The sequence below is a fragment of the Perna viridis genome, chromosome 11 (genome assembly GCF_037379345.1).
Source record: "Perna viridis isolate PV_CMFRI_1.1 ecotype Kerala chromosome 11, ASM3737934v1, whole genome shotgun sequence".
Classification (NCBI taxonomy): Eukaryota; Metazoa; Mollusca; class Bivalvia; order Mytilida; family Mytilidae; genus Perna; species Perna viridis.
The window spans coordinates 36,018,337-36,035,546 of NC_142455.1; the positions used below are offsets into that span (position 1 = coordinate 36,018,337).

General features: G+C 33.7%; 1 protein-coding gene across 9 annotated transcripts in view; it reads right to left on the reverse strand.

Annotated features, from left to right (window-relative positions):
- Positions 1-17,210, reverse strand: part of LOC148603917 (RNA-binding motif, single-stranded-interacting protein 3-like) — a 152,915-nt gene that overhangs the window by 114,048 nt on the left and 21,657 nt on the right. The window contains exon 1 of one of the 9 annotated variants that reach the window (XM_088553425.1): positions 8,436-8,574. The exons of the other annotated variants lie outside the window; for them this stretch is intronic. Coding sequence (XP_088409551.1) covers positions 8,436-8,546 — 111 coding nt within the window. The 5' untranslated portion in view covers positions 8,547-8,574. Of the gene's footprint in view, positions 1-8,435; positions 8,575-17,210 lie in introns of those variants that run through there. 9 annotated transcript variants of the gene reach the window in all.

Genomic DNA, 17,210 nt, shown 5'->3' on the forward strand with positions numbered 1-17,210 from the left:
TTTATTTCTATTTAAATCATGGTTCACTTTATTTCCATTTCAAAATGAAAACTAGACATTCCTTGAGACAACTAAACTTTTCTTCAAAATGATAGCTAGAAATTTCTTCAAAATGGTAACTAAACATTTATTCAGAAAGATAACTAGACATTCCTTAAGATAATAGACATTCCTAATGATTACTAGACACTCCTTAAGATAACTAGACATTCCTAAAGATTACTAGATATTCCTTTACTTTAAATAACTAGACGTTTTTGTTTCTGTCAGAAAGAAAACAAGACATCTCTTTAATATTATAAGTAAACATTTCTTCAGAAAGGTAATCAGACTTTCTTCAGAAAGATAACTAAACATTCCTGCAAAAACATGGCAACTATAAGGTATCTGTAAGCTAATCAAGTGGACCATTCAATTTTACAGTATCCAGAACATTATTCAGTTTCATCCTATAAGAGCAAGTGTCTGACAGACATATAACTAGATCTGCACCTAGAAAATCATCAGCTGTATGTGCAAACAATTGATGTTCACTAGTACCAATACAATAACCTGTCTAAAACAGACCCAGGTACTATGCATGTTACCCTGTATAGCAAAAAGACCTGTTTACCTCAGACTCAGGTACTATGCATGTTACCCTGTATAGCAAAAAGACCTGTTTAACTCAGACCCAGGTACTATGTCAACCTGTATAGCAAAAAGACCTGTTTACCTCAGATCCAGGTAGTATGCATGTTACCCTGTATAGCAAAAATACATCAGTTGACCTCAGATCCAGGTAGTATGCATGTTACCCTGTATAGCAAAAATACCTCAGTTGACCTCAGATCCAGGTAGGTGTAGTATGCATCTTCCAGGTATAGCAAAATGACCTCAGTTTGCCTCTGACCCAGGTAATAAGCCTAATACCCTTTTTAATGGATGACCTCAGTTGACCAATGAAAGTCATCATTTAATGACAGATTTAAGTTTGTATGTCAATCCATGAGTCCTTATTAGTTTGAGGCTCATGTGGAAATGATACATTCTTGGTTCAGGCATACATACCATAAAATTTACAAAATACTTAAGTCTGAGAATATTCTTAACTTTCATAGTAACTCCAACCAGATCCTTCTGATTTCATGACATCATAAATAGCTAAGAGTATTCTCAGACTAAAGTATTTGTTCAGGTTTTGTGGCTTCAGGTCTCAGTGCCACAAAACTGTTTGTGACATTATCAATTTCAAAAACTCTGAATGGAGTTACCATAGAAGCAACTCCATATTCTCAGACTTAAGTATTATTTTGACTTTTGTGCCTTCAGGGCTTGAAGTTATATACAACAATCAATATAAATAAGTTATCGCATTAAATTTTTTTAAGATTTAAAAATTACAATTGCACTTTGGAGAACAGGAACCATTAGAGAATGAAAACCAATCAAATACTTTGAAGAGTATGGCCTTACTAATGAACATTTAATTCATTGATTCAGACTGCTATGTTTATAAATGTTGGCTGTTTGTTGTGTACACAAGTCACTGTCATGGAGATGTAATACATCTATGGCATGTTTGGCAGCTATAGACACAAACATATAAACCTCTAAATATAACCACAGCAAACAAACAGATCTCCGGAAACTTTGATTTTAAAATTAACAAAAAAAATTTTAACTCATTTGATAACAATTTATAGTTTCAAGTGCTCTACATTTCAATAAAATTCAGAATAATCTCTTAAATTCACGCTTTAAAATGAAGGCATAAAGTCATACCTATAGGGTTGTCTTAAATAGTAACATGATGTTACACACAACGTCCCGACATGAATACCCCTATAGGTATAAATTTAGTAAATATTCATGACATCACAAGGACCGCCCCTTTTGGGGAGAACAATCTGTCATGAAGAGAAGGCCACTGGCCATGGGGTTGAATAATATTTTTTCAATTTAATATATTTTGAAAGAAATTTCATTTTTGCACTTCAGAATATGCCAGTTCTTTACTTTGCTGTTCAAACATTTTTTTCATAGCACTTTAAACAGTGGTGGGGGCTAGAGCCAAAATTTAGCACATTTTCAAATTGTACGTAAAGAAGCCATGGAAATGGTAAAAAAATGCCGCATGACCCTGTGTTTTGAAAGTTGCAAAAGATAACCTGGCTCATGAACCTTAAAGAGTGAAACATAAAACTGCTTGATTTCTAAAGGTTTTTTCACAAGGGACATCACTTAAAATATGGGTCTGCATTGGGAGCAATGGGAGTTTTTTTACTGAATTTATTCCTATAATAAGTCGTACGGTAAACAGGAAGTAGATACACAAGGAAGCTGGAAAGGGGAGACAATGTAAAAGCAATATACCAAATATCTACGCATTCCCTCCAACAGACACTGAGAAATCTGTTACAGAAAGGTGTAACAGACAGACAGATATTGTATATGTATGTTATTCCAATAAATTCAGAAAGTATTGCAATGATTTTATTATTGAAAATAACATGGTAAAGCTGAAAGGAAATTTTTAAAAAAGACATGCACTTTTGTATGATTTAGCTTTCATATATGTTAGAACTTACAATTTAAGAGTAACTACAATGTGATCACTCAAGAAATACCAGTTTCAAACAAGATATCCTCAGGATCCTCATTTGATCATAATACACTTCCCATGACAAAGTAATCTAAACTCCCATTCACAAATCTGACAAGTTCTTGTACCAGTCACTTATCATCGGCCAATCATTAGCAGCAATAATGTCTTCAAAGGCAACTTATCTTGTACCATAGAAAAGATTGGCGAGGTTTTTGATCAAGAAGACAAGTACATTGATAAACTATGAAATTAGTACTTATATTGAAGAGTTGATGTATATACTTAATCAAGCAGATGTGCCTTCTCTGTACATGTCAGCATCATCATTTTACAACAGTTTTCAAAGTTAATTCTAGTTTCATGCTGAACACCTGAACAGAAAAAGAGCCTGTTCTTATATATTAATGATGTCATTCCAGATTTAAACGATGGAGGGAAACTCCGACATTGCTTAAATGTCATCTAGTATGTGACCGTGAAAAAGAATGTTACAAAGATTTTTTGCAATTAATAATATAAATATGTTTCAAACTCATTTTGCAAAGCCCATGTTACTGATCGAATGAGAAGGTTGTGTTTATTTGACTTGTTATTCAGTACAGAATATTCACAGCAATAGTCTACAGTGTCTTATTATCTCTTAATCATTGAAAATGCACTAAAAAGCAACCATTTTTAGGTAGAACTGTACTATTTTTCATTATTTTAGGTTGGCCATTTGTGTACCCCACTTAAGTAAATACTTCCTGACCCTGTGATTGGACAAATTGTGCTGATACACAAAATGTTTCACACCTATATCACACCTCTAAGACCTATATCACATACCCTGTATCACATCCCTAGACCTATATCGCTCCCTTTCGCACACCATACCTGAAGTTTGGTTTAAATATATAATAATATGATGAAGGTGAAACCTTTTAACGCTCCCGAAGAAACATTACTAAAAACAAATTTTTTGTCAGCTCTTATTTGATATGTTATACCTTCAAGTATGGTAAATTTTGTAATCATATGTATTTGTCCTATAGCATTATACTAATTGTCATGGTCTGACATGTCTATTGGCCGAAATGTCCGGCAGTCATAAAGACTTATTGGTTTTCATGGTCCGAAATGTCCTTGGGTCAAATTGTCCGGTACTGGTTAACATTATGGTTCTTAAAATTTGCAAAACGTCTGAAAAGATTTCTTTTATTGTGTTTAGTTTCACTGCATTCTGTTTCATTTAGTATAGTTTAATTATGTTTTTATAACGATTTGATTCATTTTATTGAATTGTTTCGTTTCATTTCTCTCTTTTATCAATTATTTTCGTTTTGGTTCGTTTTCATTTCACAATTTTTATGACCCGAGAATTATGGGTAATATTGATGACATAATTTTCGTAAACATCCGGGAGCCATACTGCAGACTAAAAGGTCAACCCTATCTTGGAAAAACTATGATTCGATTTGTATTTAATTATCAAAACTAGCAAATATTTTCCGAGACTGGTTTGGTGCTCAATCGCACATACGCAAGAATACACAAATGAAGCTGCCATTATGGTGTTTTTCAGCTCCTGAAAATGCAGCTACAAACCGGATATTGATGCTTTTTCTTGCCATAAGTATACAGAACCAAGTTGATAATACAATCATAAACGCTCCCTTCGGGAGCATATAATGAACATGACATGTCAAAATCTGTATCACATGCAGTATCAACCCGCGACCCACATCACCCAGCAGGCCAGTGGCCCTTGAGGTGATATGGGTTGATACAGCATATGAAAGATTTTGACATGCTATATTCAGTATGGGATGTGACATAGGACTGGGGTGTGAAATAGGGTTGGGATGTGATATAGAATTGGGATGGGATATAGGGCTGGAGTGTAATATAGGGTTGGGGTGGGATGTAGGGCTGGAGTGTAATATAGGGTTGGGGTGGGATATAGGATTGGAGTGTAATATAGGGTTAGGATGTGATATAGGGTTGGGGTGGGATATAGGGTTGGGATGTGATATAGGGTTGGGGTTGGATAAAGTGTTGGGGTGTGATATAGTGTTGGGATGTGATATTTGGTTGGGGTGTGATATAGGGTTGGGATTTGATATAGGGATGGGGTGTGATCTAGGGTTGAGGTGGGATATAGGGTTGGGATGTGATATAGGGTTGGGGTGAGATAAAGTGTTGGAATGTGATTTAGGGCTGGGGTGTGAAATAGGGTTGGGGTGGGATATAGGGTTGGGGTGTGATATAGGGCTGGGGTGTGATCTAGGGTTGGGGTGGGATATAGGGTTGGGATGTGATATACGGTTGGGGTGGGATAAAGTGTTGGAATATAATATAGGGCTGGGGTGGGATATAGGGTTGGGATGTAATATAGGGTTGTGTTGTAATTAAGGGCTGGAATGTGATATAGGGCTGGGGGTGTGATATAGGGTTGGGGTGGGATATAGGGACGGGAATGTGATATAGGGTTGGGTTCTAATATAGGGTTGAAATGTGATATAGGACGGGTGTGATAGAGGGTTGGGGTGGGATATAGGGCTAGGATGTGATATAGGTTTGGGTTGTAATATAGGGTTGGGATGTGATATAGGGCTAGGGTGTGATATAGAGTTGGGTATGATAGAGGGTTGGGGTGTAATATAGGGTTGGGGTGTGATGTAGGGTTGGGGTTTATATGAATATTACGTCAAAATCTGTATTGCATGCTGTATCAACCTGGGACTCCTACATGCCCCCAAGAGCTTCTGGTCTGTGAGCAGATATAAGTCGAGGGTTGATACCACATGTGTTACAGATATTGACATGTCGTGTTCATTATATCATATATTTTAATTATACTTCAAGTTTGTTCTGTGTAGGGGTGGTATATAGGGTATGTGATATAGGTCTAGAGGTATGATATAGGTATGTAATACAGGTCTGGAGGTGTGATATAGGGTTAAAGATATAGGGTTTAAACAAACACTTATGCATATACCAAAAAGGTATATTTTAACCTAAATATGTGATATATAAGGACAATGCATATAGCATACAATCAGATACTGGAAAGTCTGTTACAATACAGATATTTTTTTGCAAATTAAACATACGGACCACAGAATAAAGCATGAACAGTTGTTTTAGTATCTCAAGTGTTTTTAATTTACATCAATAATACAACCGAACAGAAATGTCAGGATTTCCAATGCCCATTCATTTTTGTACTATCAATTACTGTAATGTTCACATTGAAGAATTTCGGAGAAATAAGATATTGTAACACTAGTTGGACCACAATCTGAAGTACTGTTTTAAACTAGGTTAAATACTGTAGACATTAAACCACCCAGAAAATATACAATTACTAACTTCAAATGAACTGGAAATGGAATCTTTCTTCTTAAATTACATCTTAATTTCACTTCTTTACAAAGATAATTTATGAAGGTATCTCAGACAGGAAAACTTCACATACACAGATAGATAGAGTAAATATAGCCATTGGTGAGAAATGGCTAACATTATGAAGCATGAGACTCCAGTGTATTCTGCCTAGACAAGTGCAAATAATTATTCTGGGCCAGATAATTATTTACTGAATAAAAAACAGGATAATGACAACTTCCCTCTTGGTCACTGATCACCTGCTAGCTTAGACCATCTAGAACTACCGTAGCTAGACCATCTAGAACTACCCTGCTTCATGCTAACATACATACTAGTATATACTACAAACATGTATCACACTTTTTATGAAATCCATTGAAAGTGTTTAAAAGTGACATTTACGAGACATGTGAAATCCACTAAAAGAGTTAGCTCCCCTAGATAGTATATCCAACAATATCAAGCTTGCTTCATGATCACATGATATTGATATTTATCAGATAGGAGTCCACATAAGAATTTATTGTTTAATATTGTTAGGAATGCTTTAAAGTTTTGAATTCATATACATGTAATTTGTCTTTAAAAGGCAGGTAAAAAAATTCAATGATTTCTTTTAGAGGGAGATAACTCTGATTTTGAAAACACATACTATTACAACTTTTACCTCTAAAATGTTTTACTAGTAGCCTTCATATGAAAAATCTGGGTCCAATCCATAATTAAAATGCAACTTGAGCTGCCTTACATCAAATTATAGAGTGATTTAAAATTTTGGATTATTTTTATTTCGACAAAAAGATAGATACATAGAAAAACAGACAGAAGGAAGATAACACCCTTCCCCTTTTATATAAAGAAAAAAGCTCAAACATTGTTTGCATGCACTTTAAATAATTGCACACAGATCTCAATATACAGAGAGAAGCTGAGTGTATCAAGAAACTATGACTGAGAACTCCAAATTCTACTGAAACAACAAAGTGATATCAATACTGAGATTAGACAGATAACAACGGGCAGACAGACAAATGGGCCTTACTAATAATGTAAGTTGAGACAAGATTAATGTACTAGACAAATAATATGCTTTACAAATATACCTTTGAAAGCAAATACTAAAATTGATTCTTTCTTACTATGACATCATCAAAGCCATATACTAGCTCAGAAGTGACATCTATGCTTTACAAGATCTCAGAGATACCATATAAATTCAATATAGAGTACTGAATTTCACCACATCAAGATAATACATTATATACAATATGCAAATCATTAACCTAACAATGGCACCTGTCATAAACTGAATTCCTTCAAGGGAGATAATACATCCCTCAATAGTTATTCTATACCCAATTTAGGTTTTTATTTCAAATGTCTTGTTACCATTAGCCAGCTATCAAAATAGTGATTAGATTTCAATGGTACATCAACACACCCAGAGATCCTGCTGAGACAAGGTAAATGATCTCAGGTCAATAGTACATCAACAAGCCCAGAGATCATGCTGTGACCAAGTAAATCATTTTAAGGTGATGTGTAGCAAGCCATCAGGTTACATCCATGTACCTGGGGATACCTTATTACATCAACACATTGGCAATCATATACTTTGCTGGATACAATAAGTGCAAAGAACATTACTATGAAATCTGATGTTCAAGTTATGACCCTTTCTTGGATCCTGTTACAAGAATGGTCAAGAAAAATATCAGGGTGGTCAAGTTTTATACCTATATAGGAATGCGACTCAAAGTTTTCGAATAAAATCAATTGCTAGTATATGAATATCATACTAGTACTCCATTTTATTAGTCTAAAACCCAAATATTGTACATCTTCGAACTAAATACTACACAGCCTTAAAATATAAGGAGGGTAAAAAAAAACCTGAATCCGTCAGACAATCACTGTCAATCATCCTCTTACAGAAACAACATATTTTACTGCAATTATTTTAAATATTTTCATGTAATGAAGAGCAAAAACTAACACAAGTTACTTTTTTTTAAACCAAGGGCAATAACTCCAGAACAAATAACTTTTAGTGTGTCCACTCCATCTAATATCATGCATCATGAGAGGCCTTTAGTTGAAATCAAATCTTTCTACCATATTTAATGTTTTATTTATGAAAGAATGACCCTCTTTTTTGAAATATGAAATATTTTCTCATGCAAAGAGCATATTAAAAATGAAGAACTTCTTTAAATTATTCATTAAAACATTTTACACGTTTTGATATAAGTAAAATTAGAATTAGCACGAATAACTTTTGCTATTCCCCCCCCCTCATTTTTTTAGGGGCAAAGTATTCGCATTACTAGTCTAGTTATTCTGAAGAAACCCAATTGCACCACAAAAAAAACTATAGGCAAAAAAGCCCAAGTAGGTTAAATAGGTAACTGATATTTATGTGCCTTTAAAGCATAAAAACTAGTCCATTGTTTAAACCCAAAATAATTTATCCTACCTGATTTGTCAAATTATCTGTCAAAGTAGTTGTCTTAGGAGTGAAGTTCAGAACTCCGATAGGAGTATTTCCTATTAGAACTCCTGGCATTGATGAAACAGCGGCAGACATAATTACACAAAAATATCCTAAATTTTACCATTCATACTTGACTACTTGTTTATCAACATAAAATACCGTTTGTATAATTGTACATATGAATTAAGATAAAGGGTACCGGTTTAACACACCGATTATTGATTAAATGATAGGTCATCAAACTACTGATGGCATATAAAGATAAAAAAGTAATCTTTTATTCAAAAATTAAACAATTTCCGGTCATAGAGTTATTAGTACTATTTAACAGCATGGCAGTGTTTTAAGTTTTCAGTACACATAATGTACAGGAGTCATAAAGCCGATGAACATTTTCAAATTAATGGTTATTTTTTTATGTCAGACACTTAATTCAGATAATCTCCTTTTGCAATAACCTGACAACAATAAACTTTGTCATGAGTTGACCAACAGAAGGATGAATACAAATGAAAATTATAGGGCACCTGCATCAAGAATGTGGGGCAAAATAAACCATGATGATCCTCTTATTTGGCTTTGGAAATACAAGAATCCTGATTTCTGATCTATAGTTTATTAATTAGATAACCAGAGAAAAAGCAATTGCCTCCCCCACAAAGGTATTCCATAGCACAATCTTTGGGATGCTTTATTCTAATGATATCTCCTTTCTTTAAGTTGATCACTGCACTGTCCGTCTTTCAGCTCTGTATGTGTATCCTTTGGATATTAGGTTATTCTTTTTATACTGTGCAAGATCCATGGCACCCTTGTCCCATAAATTGGTGAAAGAGCAAACAAAATAATACATGCCATCCACAGGAGCTTGGAAATGACCTGTATAAATGTTATATCCCTTTCCATTGTTGGTAATAAGATCATGAAAAACAACAGTTTGACCAGGACCCAATGAGACAGTCTTTATAAAACGTGTATGAAAACCAACAACTGGATTTGATACTACAGGAGAGTTAACAAACAAGTATTGAATGTTACATCTGACATATCTACACAATAATATGTTAAAGTACATCTGAAATCAAAACTATCCTGAAAATATCAATAGCACCCATGATCAATATAAATAATACATTTAATATGGACCACTCCGAAGAAAATGTAATACCAATAGCTCACATTTTGCCAAGGCTAGCTGAAAAATTCAATGAAACAAGGTTTTTTCCAAACATTCTTGTGAACATGCACTTACTTTCTGAACTGAGTAGGTCCTGTGTTTTTTGTAGAAGTTTTGCAGCATCCTTTAGATTTGATCTGGCCTGCTCTATAAAAAAGAAACCATTGACAATAAAAAAAACATCTTACTCTTATTCTTTAGTTCATTGCATTGATTCATTGACAAAATGAACATGAGCTTGAGTTAATTTAGTTAAAATGCAATATTTTTTTGTGATTAAGATATAGAACCTTCATATTATTCAGTACTTAAAAAAAAAACAACAAACAAGCATTCTGAGAGTATTGCAAAACAATACATAGTCCTGTACCAGCTGTTTATATCACTGACCTAAATACTACCTTGGATCATCAAGTATGAATGAAAAACTGAGAAAATGACCTTGATTATGAACAGAAGAAGTGATATGGACAAAGACAAGAAAGATGTTCAAATCCATTGAACAGATGCAGATTTGCAAGTTTCTAGCACAGACATTAGGACTGATAAGACTCATACAAAAAATCAGCCAAATATCTGCAAGCATTTAGGTAAAAAAATGTGGAAAACTTAAATTTTGTTACACTCAAGGGCCATAACTCAGAAAAAAATCAGCCAGGTATAAAACGTAAACTTGATCTGTCACTCATGAGGGTAGACTCGATTACCAAAAATCAGCTCAATATCTGCAAGCATTCAGGAGAAAAGTGTGGGTAAATTTTTTTGAGTTCAAGGGCTATAACTCAGACAAAAATCCGCAGAGTGACACTAAACGTAATCTTGATCTGTAACTCATAAGGGTAGACTCACAAACCAAAATTCAGCCCATAACAGCAAGCATTTAGAAAGAAAGCGTGGAAAACTTAAATTTTAGTAAATTTTTCAAAGTTCAAGAGCCATAAAAATCAGCAAATCAGATCATAAGGTAAACTTGATCTGTAACTCATCTAGGTTGACTCATATACCTATACCTTATATACTCATATACCTTTCCTCATTTGTCTACCTCGGACTTGACTTTTTATGAGCAACTCGGCGGGTGTTTCTAGAAAAACAGAGAACGCTTACCCTACCGGTGCACCTGGTCCATGCTCCCAGTTTTTAGTGGAGTCCAAGTTGCTCATTTGCTTTGTTACTTTGTATGTATGATTTTAGTTACTTTATGTTCTTTGTGGTGTATGTCTGTTTTCCACATCTGGCCTTTGTCCTTGGATTACATTTTTTTGATTACCATTATAACCTTGGTTCCCTTGATTACTCATACCAAATATCAGCTTAATATGAATTTATAACCAAAGTACAGATTGAAGGAGGGGGGTAAAAACACAAACTTTTAAGATTTTTGTAGGCCATGTTTTTATAAATAGTAAGCCTCATACTTTCTGCTCTGGTTGTCAAGATATCAGAATATATTTAAAAAACAGTAAAAAACTGTGCTTTTTTTCTCCTTTCAACGGCACAATGCCTAGAACTTTAAATTTATATTTTAATGTATGTTACAAACTGGAATTAAAGTTGAATTATACCATCAGTAAAATATTACAGTTACTCACCAATATTGTTACAGCAATTCTTTGCACTGGTTGCAGCCGTCAATAAGTATACCGAGAATGCCAAAATTGACGTGAACATTGTGAATACTAAGTAGTATACTAAGTAGAATACATTTTGATGAAGTTTTACTTGTAGCTCTGCATTAAGCTACAGACAAATGCTACAACTCATACTTTCTCTTATTTTGCAATACTGTCTCTTCATTTAAGAAATTCAAACTTCAGATTTTTATATTTTTTTTATAATTTATTTATTTTTTTACGATTAAACAAAAGAATGTGCTGTCATCGTTCTGGAATTGACACCACCTAATTCCTGACAGTTTATCAACACTTTAATCAACAAGATCATTCAATCCTCTCTATGAAAATTTGTATTTTAGAAAAAATTTACCATCCTACGAACAGTCCCGTTCTAAGTAAAACCTATCGTATGGAAAGAGAGGAGTACTGGATATGCAGACTATGTACTGCAATACCTTACAGATGCAATGACAACATCAAAAGTATAGGAAACCTTTCAAGCCAATATAACAATAGCATAAATGTGATGAATTTATTTGACAAAAATTCAAGACGGGAAAGGAGTCATGGCCATGGCAACTATACGTCACCTAAGTTAAATGATGTCTCCATAGATGGTCTCCTTCCTTTCATACAAAAACCTCTTAGACTTCATCACATTAGAACTAAACTTTATTCTATACCTCTCACTTTTTTACTACACTCCCTTTACAAAACAAGTCTTGACACTCCCGTTTCTGACTCCACCTTATCATTATACATACTTGTTGCCATCATTTTGGATATTGGTTTCCACAGACTCTTTAAACCAGTTTGTGTGAAAAGTCAAGATGAAGAAAAACGATCATTTTTTCCACTACCGTTTGTCAACAAAGGTATAGAAGCAAATAATTTGGCTAACGTCCTCCATCACAAAAACATTACCAACAAAATTCCCCATATTTCAAAGACAAATCCATACCAATTATTTCATATTCCTATACTTCACCCATTGCATCCAAAATTTTCAATTATAAAAGGCTATTGCAGAGCCTCAAGATGAGGACTTCAAGGCTAAACCACAAGACTGTTCTTGCAAAAACTCTCCATTCAAATATGGTCCTTCTGGTCACGTCGTTACGGGAGATTTAACCATCATCGAAAATGAATATCTGCGTAACATCCTTTTTAAAGGTCGCAAGTACCGTGAACCACACTCCATAAATTGGAATTATAACTTTAAAGTTCTTATGGATGCCGTTGAGGACTATGCAAGAAAATGGATAAAATGAAAACAAGAAGACATTGATTCTCTGTCAGAGTGGTTAAAGGCCGTGAGGTCTTTAATTTTGAAATGAATGAAAGTTTTAAGTAGGTCAATAAGTGCCAAGGCTACATTGGTTTTCAGACCCCAATGTAGCAAAAACATTGTCTACTATACATGACAAATATGTTGTCGTACCAGCAGACAAAGTCCAAAACAACATTGTTTTTGTCTGTAAAACGTATTACATCAAATGTTTATTATCAGAGGTAGACGTAGAAAATAATAGCAGTGATAAGACCTACACTGCTACCACTTTTTCCAAAGAAGAGATTGTGGAAAACCATAAATCTGTGCTATCCTCTTTTGGTCTCTCTACCAAGGACGATGATTGTGATATACCGTCTATGTACTGGATTCCTGAACTCCACAAGAATCCATACAAACAACATTTCATAGATGGATCTGCAAAATGTACCACCAATCCTCTTTCAAACCTTTTAACTTCTATACTCACAACTGTCAAAGAGGGTCTGCAGTCCTACCACAATACTTGTTACTCCCGTAGTGGTATTAATTCAATGTGGATCCTGAAAAATTCGAAAGATCTTTAGGAAACAATCCGTTCAAGACTATTATCTGAATATAATAGCATTGAAACCTATGATTTTTCAATACTGTATACTTCTATGCCCCATACTCAGTTAAAATCACTGACTTAAAAACATTATACATCGTTGTTTTTCCAAAAAAGATGGTAAACCTATATACAAATATATAGTTCTTGGTAGAGATTCCTCATACTTTAAAAGAAATAATTCCAAATCATCTTCCAAATATACAGAAGAAGATGTTTACAAAATGCTGGAATTTTTAATCGACAACATATTTGTCCAATGTGGTGGATGTGTTTTTCGACAAACGGTCGGCATTCCAATGGGAACAAATTGTGCTCCTTTACTTGCTGACCTTTTCCTTCACTCTCATGAGGCTGACTTTATAGCTGATCTGATTTGAAAGAAAGAATATTGTTTAGCTAGATCCTTTAATCTCAGTTTCCACTATATAGATGACGTATTATCTTTAAACAATCCTAATTTCAGGGATTTGATACATCACACCTACCCCAAAGAACTTGAGATAAAGGATACTACAGACACTGTGAAGTCAGCCTTATATCTTGACCTACACTTAGAAATCGATGGTAAAGGAAAACTGTTGACCAAACCTTACGACAAATGTGATTTCTTTTCATTCAAAATTGTCAACTTTCCTTTCATCTGTGGCAACATCCCTTCAGCACCTGCGTATGGAGTGTTCATATTACAACTCATACGTTATGCCAGAGCTTGCCGAAACTATGCAGACTTTTTGTATCACGCTAGAACGCCAACAAATAGGCTTCTGGAACAGGGTTATGTTGCTACAAGATTGAAGTCATCACTACAGAAGTTTCATGGTCGTCATCATGAACTTGTGGATCGTTATGGTGTATACATCTGCACCATGAAAACTGATTTATTCAACAGGTCATAGTTTTCCTTTCCTTGTTTGTCTACCTCGGACTTGACTTTTGATGAGCAACTCTGCAGGTGTTTCTAGAAAAACAGAGGACGCTTACCCTACCGGTGCACCTGGTCCATGCTCCCAGTTTTTAGTGGAGTCCAAGTTGCTCATTTGCTTTTGTTACTTTGTATGTATGATTTTAGTTACTTTATGTTTTTTGTTGTGTGTCGGGTCTTTGTCCCGGGATCACATTCTTTTGATTACCGCTATAACCATGGTTCCCTTGATTACTCTTTTAAATCCAACACATTCAGCATATATACAGAATACAACACAAAACATGTCACCAATAATAATGTTGGTTTTTGTTGTAAAATAAGTGTTGTAGGTAGAAGTGAAAAGAGAAATTGTTAAGAGATGGAATGATGGATATTGTGAATTTTTAATAATAAATTTGTTTGAAACTTGGTAAATAAGAATTAATAAATTTAATATATTTGCAGATGAAGAAGGATCTATCACGATAAAAATTCAAAACTAAGCCAAAGTTGGTTAAATTTATCTACTAACTTATTTTTCACAGCACTCATTTTTTCTAAATTATACATATACTTTAGTTTCTTTTTGAGGCCTGATAAAACTAACTGTGATTCAATACATTTTGTACAGTAAATGTAATACATTGTTCTGTGGGTCACTTTTGCAAAACTTCAGATTTTTTAACTATTGAACATAGTTTTAACATTCAATTTTAAACATCAGTTCAATCTTTAGACTTTTATACTTCCTTCCTCTTCAATCCAATACTTATATCAAATATTCTAAAACTTTGTTCATTCTTTTTTTCTTTAAATACAATTACAAATGTGATATTTTTCACCCTTATTATCAATGGATTGATGAGATAATCATGAGAGGTAACATATCTACTTTTTTCTTCTTTCAATATGTTAAAATATTTTGAGTTCATAAAATTTCAACAAAAATATACTGAAGCATTAATAACAGGAGGATAATTCAGAGACATTAAACTAAAAAACAGGAAATAAAGACTATTTTCATACACAGTAGAGAATAAAATATAAAAACTAAAGGAAAACAAGACAACACACAAAAACACTAAATACTGTATTGCAATATAAACTCCTACAAAAAAAACAGGAGTAACAAATGAAGGGTATGACTATCCTGCTCTGCCAGCAGCAACAGTCATGTGGCAAGTGAGTAAAATCAAATATGAGTATTAATGAATCACACTGACTAATAAAAACTACATAGGATTTTAAAGAACTCAGCAGATAATGATTTCTACCTAAAAGTCTTTGTCTTTTTCATTTAGAAAAGAAAATTGTGTTGTTAACATCCATACAATATCAAGAGATTTTGCTATGCTATACGTAAGCTAACAAGAGGCTCCCAGGAGCCTGAATTGCTAAGTAAGCTAATAAAAAAAAAACTTCATAATGTTTGGAAAGTTACAGCTGAATCTTGAAGAAATGTGTCCGAACGAAACAGATGCCCTCTTCAACAATTAATAAATAGCAAAAACCATTAAATGGTTAAAAAACTAATAAATATCTAATTCCTGTAATAGGTAAAAAGCAAACAAAAAAGGCATTTATGGAACATTAAGTGATACCCCACCATGTAAATGAGAAAAAGGGGGATGGCATAATGTTCAAAAAGGCTCAACTCAAATACTACTTTTTCGATTTTGCTGAAAATGTAATTTTCAAAAATATTAATAGATCCAATCTCAAGTAATCATTAGTAAATTGTGGGGGCAGACAGATGACAGGACAGACAGACATATGGATGGAGGTACACTTAACTTTTCATAGGATATAACATAATAACTTGCCACTTCATAAGGCTGGGTGTAAAAAACTACATTTTGTAAGGTGTGTACAGTAGAATACTCAATTGATATTTGGTCTTTAAAGAAAGGGGCACAAAATAACTTAAATCAGAAATTCTTTTAAAAATTCAAATATAAAAAGATAGCAACATATGAGAGTATTTATATTTAAACAGAAGCTTTAGTCAATACTTTCTGTTTAAAAAAAATATTTGATGAAAAGGCCTAGGCAAACTGACAATGTAAAAATCTAAGAGAATTTGCATCTTAATACATCAACCAGAAAAAAAGAAACTAGAACTGATATTACCATCTGTAAAGCCCTGAATATGAATTATCTCCTTTTCAAGTGAATAATTATCTTTCTTTGTGCACATTATAATGCCTATCCTTATATAAAGTTTCATTAAGTTCATTGAATAGTTTAAGGAAAGTTAAATGGACAGCCTGGACAGACAGACCGATGAAGAAGGTGATTAATAAATACCCCTCAATTGTGTGAAAAGGGGTCATATAATAACTTTTTTCTGATATCAATCCAGCTTTATGTTTGGCGACCAGAACTGTCATGCAATATATGAGTTTTTCATATTAATTCTAAATTCTAATATGAAGTCCTGAACAGGCTCTGAGACCACAAGTGTGGTTGGTTTTGGATTGCTATATGAGCAGCATGCGACTCATTGGGCGTGGCTTGTGTGTGTGTAAATTATTGCCCACCTTAAATCATGTAAACAAACACAGGTAACATTCCAATGTGTATCAGCTGTTTTCATTCATTTCAGTAGCGTGAATGAACATCAAATTCATATTTAATAAAATATTAGACATTATGTTTTAGAAAAGTTTATTATATTCCGTAAAAATCACTTACACATGTACACGGTAGCACTCTCCACGTGCGACATCATGTATGAAAACAAACAATAACAATTGTCAATGAATAAAACTTTTCAGTCCAGGCGTTGTACCTGTCCATGTGTGACCTTATAATGCAAACAACTTGTGCCATATCTAACACATTTCTACTTCATTTTCCCTTTTTTCATTAAAAATATAATACAAAGCACTACCGACCATTTCAACTGACATAGCATAAAGTGTACAGCTAAATATGGACAAATATTGTGGATCAAAGGTTAGCATTATAGGCCACAAAAATGTAAAAAAAGTACCATAATTATCCTATTAGAATCAAAATAAATCACAGAAACTCCTTTTTATCATTGTTTTACCACTGGCTGACTATTTATGCTGATATTTTACCTCAAGCTTTAATAATGTGGTATAAATGGTCAGCCCGTGGTAAAACAAAGATAAAATGGGGTTTCCATGATTTATTTCTTAAGTCCAATTT